Source organism: Primulina eburnea, chromosome 16, assembly GCF_022965805.1.
Source record: "Primulina eburnea isolate SZY01 chromosome 16, ASM2296580v1, whole genome shotgun sequence".
Classification (NCBI taxonomy): Eukaryota; Viridiplantae; Streptophyta; class Magnoliopsida; order Lamiales; family Gesneriaceae; genus Primulina; species Primulina eburnea.
This window is the reverse complement of record NC_133116.1, coordinates 6,559,027-6,570,925: the sequence shown is the minus strand read 5'-3', so window position 1 is coordinate 6,570,925 and position 11,899 is coordinate 6,559,027. Positions and strand designations below refer to the sequence as shown.

General features: G+C 34.2%; 2 protein-coding genes across 2 annotated transcripts; both read right to left on the bottom strand.

Moving 5' to 3' along the window:
* Positions 1-352: 352 nt before the first annotated feature.
* On the bottom strand, positions 353-3,153 carry LOC140817203 (uncharacterized). Its single transcript, XM_073176843.1, has 4 exons — positions 2,905-3,153; positions 2,666-2,786; positions 1,445-1,714; positions 353-675 (listed from the first exon to the last, which is right to left on the bottom strand). Exons 1-4 carry the CDS (start codon positions 3,024-3,026, stop codon positions 559-561), a joined length of 630 nt encoding a protein of 209 aa, XP_073032944.1. The 5' UTR covers positions 3,027-3,153; the 3' UTR covers positions 353-558.
* Positions 3,154-4,355: 1,202 nt separating this feature from the next.
* Positions 4,356-6,780, bottom strand: LOC140816610 (glycosyltransferase family 92 protein RCOM_0530710-like). The gene has a single exon (XM_073175993.1). It carries the CDS (start codon positions 6,411-6,413, stop codon positions 4,599-4,601), a length of 1,815 nt encoding a protein of 604 aa, XP_073032094.1. The 5' UTR covers positions 6,414-6,780; the 3' UTR covers positions 4,356-4,598.
* Positions 6,781-11,899: the final 5,119 nt, after the last annotated feature.

The window sequence follows — 11,899 nt, the reverse complement described above, 5'->3', positions numbered from 1 at the left end:
CATACAAAAAATTTCGGTGCAGAAATTTTTAGTACAATATCGATATAAACATCATTAATATCATAATGTTCGTTACGATATATAACATAAATTTTTTGATACGGTATGATAATCATCCTAAAGACTAGTTTGAAAATCATAATGTGTGGCACACACACACATCACATATTATGCTAAATAACAAATTATTCTTCTTTGGTATTCTCACTATCAACACTAAATAAAGATAAAATCCTTTATTACGACAATTTTTTACCACTCAGATTACTTGCTTTTATGGCAAAAAGAAGAAGAAAAAAATTAAATTAGATAAATAATATTCTTTACCTTCGGCAATTTGTATATAAAAGAACTCTTTGATTTTGGTATGAAAGTCCCTCTACACGTAATGAATGTGAGTTCAGAGTTACAATTATGAGGTGACATCAAAGTCACAACCCGTCTTAACAGCATTAAAGTGCAAACATTCAAAAATTTCAAAATACAGAAATGGCAACATAATTGGCTTTCAATTTAGCTACATTCTAATATTTAACAATAGTTATAATGGTTTAGTTATCAAAACCTAGAACTAGTTGGAAGCCTGACTAGCCCAACTGCGGCTGTTGCAGCACTTCTCTTCCGTCTGAAGTATATAAAAGAGCCACTGCTTAGTAGCAAAGATATCATAAGCGCCTGTACACGGTATAATTTTGAAACCCGAGTCAAATGCATTGAATAAGTTTCTTGACACAACAAAAACTTGTGTAGCAAGATGAGAGCAAGCATGATATATAAATTTCAGGCATGAATAAATATTACTTGGTCTGGGATTGAGTAACCTACCCACAATTGTGAATAGCGCTTAAAAACATGTCCCAACTACATAATTTTTTTTGAAAATAAAGTTTCATCCCCTCAACATACACTACATTGCCCTCCCAGAAATTTCAAGCTTTACCCCCGGTGATTGGTGATGCGCATACCGCACACAAAACTACATGCTCCAGAAAAAACTGCAAAACTTGGGTCAAATTTGAAACATTTTATTGTTATTTTGATTAGCTGTAGTTCTGTTATTGTTATATTTAAACTCTGCAGGTCCAACAACATGGAAACGAGCTTTTCTCAAGTCTTGCGAAGGAAAGCAAGTAAGCAACTAATCTAAACTGTATACCTAAGGCATGTATCTTCGCAATCAATCCATTCTTTAGGGTGTATTATACTGGTCTCTTAAAGATAACTCACATGGTTACCATCTTCTACACATCCCATGCATAAATATTCATTATTTGAAATCTTCAAATCCTAGAGCTTCATCTTGTATAACTCATCAAAGATTGCCAAAATAACTATAGATAAAAGAGAGAATTTTAAATCTGGTCACCTTGATAAATATCAAATATATACATATAAATTTCCATTTTTTCAGGAACGTGCACATATGTAAGCAGTATCAATTTACCTCAAAGCCAAGAACGGATAATTTTTCTTCACTTACTGCAGGTATGCAGCTTCTATAAGTGACATGGGCACCTGATACACTTTCTGATTTTGCTTTATCACTCAGTAATGTTCTTCTTTGTCCATCATTTACAGGCAAATCTGCACTCTCAAGAGCAGATTGAGTCATTTTTTCTTTGAGGCTTTTTAAATCTTCTGAACCAGATCCAACTGGAACACATTTCAAACGAATACGATAACCAGTTTCACCGCAACGAAAACTTTCATCCCTCTACGGAAAAAGCAGCATAGGTTCCATGAGCTCTTGAATATTTTAGATACAAATATATGAATGACTATGAACTTTAAAGTACTACATAATATCAAATGCAAGTTTTGTCTAATTTTTCAAAGAATAGCACAATCATTAGCAGACTCCAACTTTAAGCAATTTTTAGTCCACCAGGCTAACTTCTGCTAAATACCATGTAACTATAGTTGAGCAGCTAAAACTACTTTCCTTCAAAGATTTTCTACTCAAACCATGGATGCACTAAATTAAGTAAATTTGAAAATCCTTGGCCTTTGTTTGTTGAATTGGAAAAGGATTGCCACAGATAACGAAAATAATGGTGAAACAGAGCACCAAATTGCTGAATCTGGTAGAGTTCACAAGACGCGGCCACTCATTACACCAAAAAGAATAGATTACTTGGACAAAAAAAAAATCCGTACGCATAACAAGTTCTCAACCGCCAAAGGATTAGACAAGCTAAAAACATATATTTGATTTCCAGGAACTGACATACAAACCAAAATGCACAGTGAAGAAGCCTATGTTAACTAAAAATAACAATGATTTCTAAGTTCTAATTACAAATTAATGCCACTTTTACTCCCTTTAACTAATTTACCAGAACTTCATATCATAATTTAGGGCTGATGCTAGTAATTATCTGCCCATCTAGCTCTTTTAAAATCTATCATATTATTCTCCGCTTAAAGATAAGACTGCCTGATAAAACTAGAATGTTAAATCAAACTCTAGATTTATTAATAAAGGTCAGTAAACCCGACTAAAGATGACAGCATGTGCATAGAAGACCATAAAGTTTTTCTTTCTCGTGAACGACTTCTTATGATCGTTGTTTTGGATTTTATCGGTGCCGAATAATCGTCGGCGTCAACCTAATAGTTTTGGCTATCAAATACCCGGAAACTAAAATGAAACAGGGACCGAGACCTTTTCGGAGCGAGAGCAGGGAATGCAAGGACCAGAAGGAGAGCAATCAAACGTGACGTTTCCTCCAGCTGGTGTCTCTTTAATACCCATTAGAGTCCTTCTCTTAAGAACCCTTCTTTCACTGTAGATATGCAAAAATTTCACTCCAAGAACAAAGGAAAACATATAAATTCAAAAGTACATACTCCATACAGATCCAAACTGCAAAGGTTCCAGCAAAGGAAATTGAATAAACTTACGAATCGTGAGCTAGAGAATGATGAGTGAAAGAACATATTAGAGAATGATGATTGAAAGAACATATTAACATGAAGAAGAGTAGGAAAGTCCAAATTGCTGGGGATTGATTTGAACGAAGCATTTTCGCCCGTGAATTCCTCTCCTCTCCGCTTAGTCCCGCGATAGAAATCGCAGATCTCTGCTTTTTCTCGAATAGTTTTTATCAAACCCAATGGTTTTCTTTATTGTGTTTTTTCGCCCCCATATTGTTTCTTCTTTCTGCCATTAAAGTATATGCATATATTTTATAATTAGTAATCTCGTTATTTGCCATATTCCCGATTTATTCTTTCATTTTCTAATCGTCTCCAATTGTCATTTATTTTTCGTTTGTTTTTGGATTTGGTCCCCGTTAATTCGAATGTTAAAATGAATAAGGAATAATTCCCGATTTAGTCTTTTATTTTATCGTGACAAAAACTTGTGTGAGACGATCTCACGAATCGTATTTTGTGAGATGAATATCGATAGTGTTGACTCGTCTAAGAGATAAAGATTCGTGAGACTCTCTCATATGAGACTTACTATTTTATCTGACTCAACCATAAATTTTATGTAATTTTTTCCCAATTTAACCTAGTTTTTTTTTTAACTAATCGAAACATGTACACATCAGTAGTTTAACATACATAAAAAATTCATGTGAACGGTCTCACTGGTGAAATAATCACATCACATTATTATATTAATATAATGAGATGTCATAAACTCATTTTATATAATAACATGGTATTATTCAAATATATATACAATAAAATTATATAAGCAGTGTAATGATATAATCAAATCACGTTATTATAATGAGGTGTCATAGACTTCTTTTATATAATAACATAATATTTTATATTAAATATATATACAATAAAAATAAATAAACAGTAAAATAAATATTCTTACTTTTGAATATTATTACATTTTTCTTGTGTTTTGGAGATTTGAAAAATATGGAGAACCAAACATTCTAATATCGTGCTGATAACATGTTAAAAGAAAAAATTTACGATAAAAAGTAAAAATTTCAAACTCGCAAAATATATTAAATTACACACTTCATACAATTTTCTCTCTACTCATTTGTGATTTTTTTCACAAATTAAGAGAGCTGTTTATAAAATTTCTTTGAAAATAATCCAAAATTAAATATATCATCACATACTAATTTTAAATATTTACAACTCTTATTTTCAACATTCAAATATTCTAACTCCTGGTTTTCAACAAAAATGGGTTATTTTTCAATCTTCTCCCTTGTTCTCAAAAAGTCTTTTGTCCTTTCGTTTACTCACCATGGGTAATGCGTGGGATGTATATGTGGGGAATTGATACTTTTTATTAGATCAATTAAGGGAGAAAGACAAAAAACAAAAGAGAGTTAAATCTATATTCAAGAATCACAAGACCATAAAAGGGAGAAAGACAACAAACAAAAGAGAGTTAAATCTTATATTCAAGAATCACAAGACCATAAATTACACGATGTTTAGTTTCTCTAAAGTTTTCCAATCTGAGAAACGTATAGCCCTCTCTATCCTTTTTTTACTACAAAAAGCAAAACGTGTATAACAAATGTGACAAATTTTACAGACAAAAAATTAATGAATAATTTCACTAAGATCTTATCCTTTACAAATCTTCAAGACTTCAAAGCCTTTAATCAGTAGGAAGCATAACGGGACTCCCATGGCAGCAAACCGCTCGACAGATCAGCCAAATTCGACAAAACGAAATCCCGCAGCCCGAAGTCCCAAACTTCGCAAAACTTCTGAGGCCAGTCCGGCGGTTCGATGGCCTCGGTTCCCAAACCGGGAGCTCTATCTCTCGAGCCTTCTTTCTGATTTTCTTGCCAGTCGGCGACGTAAGTAGCAACTCTTCTGTAAAACTTCGAACGGAAAACCTCCCACACTTGGTATTTGTAGTGGTTTACTACGGCTGTACTCTGAGGTAAATTCAGGTATCTAAATCCCTTCTTTAAACGAAAATGGTGCACCACATTAAGTAACGTTACGTGTAGCGCATCTGGCCTGATGATGGATTTATGCCTCTCTGGACTTTGAAGGCGGCAAGTGTAACCTACAGTGACACCTTGTGATGGCGGTGAACTCAACCCAGAAGGCCCAAAACTATGGCAAGATGTCCTGATTTCTGCAATTGTAGGTGATGTAGATGATACATTTGCCACTAATGTGCGCAGAGATTGGTGACCAGCATACCCAAGATTCTTGAATCTTTGGTGCTTAGGCCTCGAGTATGGGAAGTAGAAGTATTCATCTACGTCCATAAAAGAAACCCAATTACATTCGTCTTTTGCTCGCAATGCACAATTCGAGAATCCAGCTTCTTGAGTCTTGATCCATGGCCATACGTGCCTAGTTACATTGTAATTGTCACGATCGAGTTCTTGAATAACTTCATCGATACCATCGTCGCTGTTGTTATCATATATGAACCATCTTTCCACTCCAAGCCAAGAATGATACATGATCCATTCACGTATGGATGAAGCTTGGTTCCACACCATCGTACACGCACAAAGCTTGTACTTTCCCTCCTTTCTCTTCTTACCCTCGGATCCAAAGTTTGTAATCTTGGCAACGGATGGGACAATTAGCTGTCTGTGAGCTCGCCCACGGACATAAGGTGTCACTCCAATGGTGACTCGAATACCGTTAGCCTTGATAGGATTATTTCTAACACTACGTGGCAACGGACATCTCACCACTTCTTGAGCAGCACTCAGAGCCTTCGTTGTGAGGGTAAACGTCTCATTTCTTTCCCATTTCCCTAACCCGAAATGACAACTAAATAGGCTTGGATCAGACTCCCTATTTCCCCTCAACTTCAACCCTTTCACAAACACGACAACTGTATCCCCATCCAAAGTAGCTGAATAAACCACTTTTTCCCAAGAATTCAGAGTCTGATTATGAACCAAAACCCCATTATTATTACCACCTACCCTCAAAGTTACCAAAGCTGAATAATTCATATTCATAGATGGAAGAGGGCACCTCACAATTGACCGAAGTCCATCAAATTCATCCACAGAAATAACCCTTTTCACCGCAAAATCGCTTCCGATTTCACGATAGTGAACACACTCCAATCCCTCAACACCCATCTTCTTCATCAAGCCAACTTTCTTTCCACCACTCACTAACAATAAAATATGATCAGGGAACAGAACCATGTCCTCTATATTCCAAGGAAACAAGAAACTATCAAAATTTTGAACTGGCTCAACAGTTCTTGAACTACTAGACGACAACAAAGATAAGCTCGAAACCACTAAAACAGGGCGAAAAGCTGAAGCATTAAAGGGAACGGTACTGAATAAAAGATAAAGAATCGTGAGGGAACCGAGGCACAGCGCAATAAATCTTACAGACAACAGGTACGAATGACAGTAGAAGGACGGATAAGGTTGTCTGAAAACTCTTTTTCTCTTCCGGCGTTGATCCGAAAAATCCATTTCTTTTTCTTCCTAGTAATATTTGGAAACTCTTTATATAATCAAGATTTAAGAAATATTACGGAGACTCTTTCTGCAAATCTGTGTTTCTCGCCGACAATAACTCGCGTTGTGTTGTGTATTTTTCAACTTTGCAAACTGTTCGTTTTTGGCAATTGGGTGTGTGTCGGGATCGAAAAGAAAAAGGTTGGAATTTTCCGAATCTTGAGGTCGTGGCACGCGCCTGCGGAGTTGCTTGGAATGGGGAGAGGCATTTTTTTTTCTTTCCATCGAGAATTTTATGACTTATAGTTGTAGATTTTGGAATAGTAGTTGTGAAGTCGTGCGTTGTTGCAGAGTTGCAGGACGTATCAACCCAAGGGGAGGCTGTTCGGTTGAGCAAATAATTATTCTGGAAGAATATTAAAATTTTATTTTATTGTAATTTGTAATTCTATAAAGCACTCAATTATAAATAATGTACCATGTAGCTAATAATTTTGACTTATTCGTTATCATAGTATCTGAGTTGATGAAATAAATGAATCATGAATTCGATTTCTAATACCAACATATTTTAGAACGAGCTTGTCGTACAAGGTTAATCTAATTCGACTTATTATCTAACTGCACGCCAAAAATAGTTTTTACGAATTCTCATGTCATCTAAAATATTTTTGAGTTATTCGTAACATTTAATCGGAAAAAACTATAATTTGATTTTCAGCAAAAACTCTAATGAATTTCAAATATATTTTTGTTGATCAGATTTCATACAAGTAAGATCATAAACTTCAAATCCAATACTTATATTTTTTGTGTAGTATTTCATATTAATTATGGATTGAGTCTCATGTGACACCGTCTCATGGATCATAATCTGTGAGACGGGTCAACCCTACTCATATTCACAATAAAAAGTAATACTCTTAGCATAAAAAGTAATATTTTTTCATGGGTGATCCAAATAAAAAAACCCGTCTCACAAATACGACCCGTGAGACCGTCTCACACAAATTTTTGCCTTAATTATGATAAATTTCAATTTCAGCCAACAATAATGTCATTTAAAATTCATTATACTTTATATTACTGATGTATAAATAAGTTATGCACTAGTTTAAGATATGATACATTGTTTTATCGTAAAAAAATAAAATTATAAGCAATATCATTTTATCTCTCATAGTGCAACCTAAAGAGATGGATTTCAAATGATCAATTAACTTTGAAATCATTGATTTTTCCACTTGAATATGTCCAAATATCAAAACAACTGTTTCCATTATATAAAAATTGGTCGTCGCAAGTGTGGGGGATTCCGCTTGGGAGTCAGAATTAAAATTTATAATAAGCCAAGATAAAGTTAATGATTTTGAACGTTGTATAATTAATATTTTTTATAATTTAAAAAGTGGGTTATACAATTTTTCTTTTTTTATTTTTAACTTGTTGTCAGAGATGGAGAATATGCCTAGTAGTTTCGCAAATTACATACAGTGCATGAACAGGTTTAAATCGTTGAAGTCAATGGAATCGTAAAAAATTAAATAATGTTGGGTTAATTTAAAAATAATTGAGATTGAGACTTTTTGCAAATTATTATATAATTATATTTGTTAGCCTATCATTCCATTTGGTAATATATTAATTCGGCCTGCAGTATACTTAAAAATTAAATAAATGTTTTTAAAAGCCAAGGCTGCATTAAATTAAATATAATGGAGACAGATGATCCACTAGTAATTGTCTGTTTATTAATTAACTAATAAATAGTAATTATTGATGGTTTAATTTATTTGTCACCGTAGTTTGAGCATAGGGAAAAAGAACCCAAGAGAACCAACAAAGGCCACACAGCCTGTTCAGAATTATTTGGGTCGGTTGTTTATTGTATATATATATATATATAAGACTAATTCTTTTTAGAATGATATCCACCACACTATTCATATATATATGTCATAAGACTAATTCTTTTTAGAATGATATCCACCACACTATTCATATATATATATATATATATATATATATATATATATGAATAGACAAAAACTTGTGTGAGATGGTCTCACGGGTTTCATGGATATATATATATCCATGAGATTGAAAGATTGGTACATATTTAGAGTAAAAAGTAATATTTTTGACGTAGAAATTGTTGGACTTATATAAGCTTATTGGGCTTGTTCTTTGAATGGGAAATTGGACAAGCTAGCAAGGCCTAGTAGATGGCAAGTGAGAAATGTCCCACATTGCAAAATGAACATAGCATTGGTGAGTTTATATTGTGTTACACTTTATGGAGGTGTAACAATGATTGGTCAAGAGGCTCTCTCTCGCGCACACTGATAAAGGCTTGACTTGTGTGCAAGCGTACGAGCGCGACCTGGGTGCGTCGAATGTCGGACCGATCAAGGCAAAATTTCCCACCAAGGTTCACCTGGCTTTTGCTATTTTTATTTTCGAAAAATTTAAATTATGGACCAAGACCTTCGGTGTTTCAGCTCACCTTTGGACCGTTCGCCGTGGTGGTACCTCGTGCTACGGTACTGCTAGTTGTTCCGTTATATCCTGGGAAACAGACGTCCAAGTTCATCCTCGAAGCACATCCCGGAGGGTACGAATCTGTTTTAAGGACACTGTATTTCATACAGGCCTCGGTTTGCTTTATTTTAAGCATTGTGCAACTGTTTTGTTCGCGATACTAGTTCATTGGTTTTAGTATACCTTTCTGTTTCTCCCTTGCATTTTATGTAACAGAAAATAATAGAGATATGTCTCATAAAATTGATTCATAAAATAATCTTACATAATTTTTGTGTTCTTTAAATCTTAAATTCATTTAGAGTTATCAGTCAAATCACAAAAACTCATATGAGATCATATTCCGAGTCAATTTTATGAGACATATCTCTTATTTAATCTTCATTTTTTCGAATCGGGAATTCCCCATTTAATACCCACGGGGATTAAGTCTCCATCATACCCTTATACCCGGTTTTATCTAATTGGCATGAAAATTCTCATTCTGACTTCGCGGACATTAAATCTTATTTATCATCCTCGCTTCACAAAATATAGAAATGGTAACGAGGTGAGCCAAATTTGTCATCATCATCCTCGACTTGATATGAATTAAATCAATATTCTCATCACCGTTTTAAATATCGGTTGGATTAACAAAAAATTCTTCAAATTTACTTAAAAAATATTGATACAATAATTCAATTACATATATATATATATATATATATATATATATATATAACTTAAAAAATTCAAAATTTTGTAAATCATTATTTTAATGAACAAAAAAATGAACACTTAGTTATTTAGGTGATGAGTTGGATTGTAAACGAGATTTGAATTTTATGAAATTGAGTTTTTTTTTAATTATCAGAAAAAATCATAATTATTAGTAGTAGTAATGATATTATTATCGAGGGTCTCGAGAAAAATTTGAAAATGGAAATAACAAATGCATACATGCCCTTGATTTACTTAGATGTTTGAAAAAAAATCCCCAAACCCGCACCATTTCGGGTTTTCCCCACAGTACCTGAACCTGGGAAAATTGCCATCTATAGAGGAGATCCACTCTTGTCAAATACTATACATTATTCTTTCCCACTTTTCTTGAAACGTCTCTAACTCTTTTTTCTTTAAAATATACTACAATTTTTTTTACTTTTTGAAAATCATTAAGCTTCGGCCTAACTCTTATACATACTTTTTGTATCGTTAAAATAAAGTCACCATCTATTTTACTCAAAAATCAGTAATTGCAGTAAAATTCATAAAATCGTAAACGTCCAACTAAACCTAAAACTAGCATTTTCAAAAAATAGCATAAACATCATAAATCCGCTCAAAAATCATTCTTACTTCCAAAAATCATGAAAATATTTAAAGTACTGTAAAAGCATAATTGTATGGAAAAACTAGCAAGGGTCCTCGGGTTAGTACACTATCAGTCCAGTCAGTTCAATCATCCAACCTTCTTGTCTTAACAGTAAAATCATCACCTGCATAATTTACACCTAGTGAGTCTATTGACTCAACAAACCTTAATCATAGTAGCAAGCAATACATATACATCCACATGCAACTATGAATTTTTTTTAATAAAATAACTTTAACATGAACATGCATAAACTTAAACATTTTTTTCATCATATACTTTTCCTTTCATTATATACATATATGTATACATTTTCTTTTGAGGTGAAATCCGTTCATTAATTGTGATCATCATTTCATCTTTTGGTCGATTGATCAATTTCAGCTGTAACCATGGTACCAGTCGACGGGACAACAGTAACCATTTTTCCATTCTGTGCATTGGCCTATAGTTGGTGGGAACACCAGCAACCACTTTTCTATTACTAGGCCTTGGCCTATGAAAATTCGATTTTGGGTTCCCACGGGGATTTGTCCCGTAAATGGGTTCCACTAGGGTTTTGTCCCTCACAAATCCCTATTTTTTTACGGTCACAATTAAGTCACTTCATTCCAAACATTTTCAGCATTTCTATCACTTTATAAAATACATGCATAAATAATATTTTCTTTTTAAATCAAGCATGCAACTCTCTTTTAGCATTAATCATTTTTTCATTAAAAACTCACATAACCTTTAAAAATAAACATTTAACATTTATTACATCATTCAGGACACTGTCAAGACTCCTAATATTTTTCATATGTAAAATGATCGTTTTGCCCCTCAAACTTTAGTTTTCTAATTTTACCCATAAACCTTAGAAATTCGACTTGAATCCATCCAAACTTAGCATAACACCTTCGGAAACGCATAGAAACCTAGCCATGCACGAGATCCTAGCCCTTAACCGACTAGACCAGACCAGACCAGACCCTGACCAGCTTTCCTAGGACCAAGACTGACCCCTTAAGACCACACAAAGATTAGCGAGCCGTGCACGAGGACGTGCATGGTTCGTTCTTCTTGCGCGTGGCAAAGGTTAGGTTGTGCCCTAGCTGTGCGCCTACCCTTCCTAACCTCTCCAGCAGTGCATGGACCATAATGGCTCAATGCTATGACCCTCACGAGCCCAGCCCCTCTCCTGGAAAGCAACTCGCGTAGCCTCCTACTTTAATTATTCCGAAACCATGCCCTGGACTTCTTGAACCCCAAAAATCGTGCAGCCCCCTTCCATTATTTCCCAGCACAATTCCCAACACAATCTAGAACTCCTAACAGCCCTCAAATTGATCCCATAACAACCCTAGCCTAGCATCCCCTTGTACACATCGATATCATGAATTATATGGCAAGAAAATTCAAGTTTTTCCATGTGTATAAAAACGAAATATAAATAAGGATATATGTATTTTCATACCAACATATATATTCACACCTAATAGGATATAAATGATGAGAAAAGAAAGAATAATGTGTGTCTTTGTGTGATTCATGCACGAATATTCAAGCCTTGATGCGAGAGAACGTTGTCGGAGAGACAGGGAAGACCTTGCTGCATTTT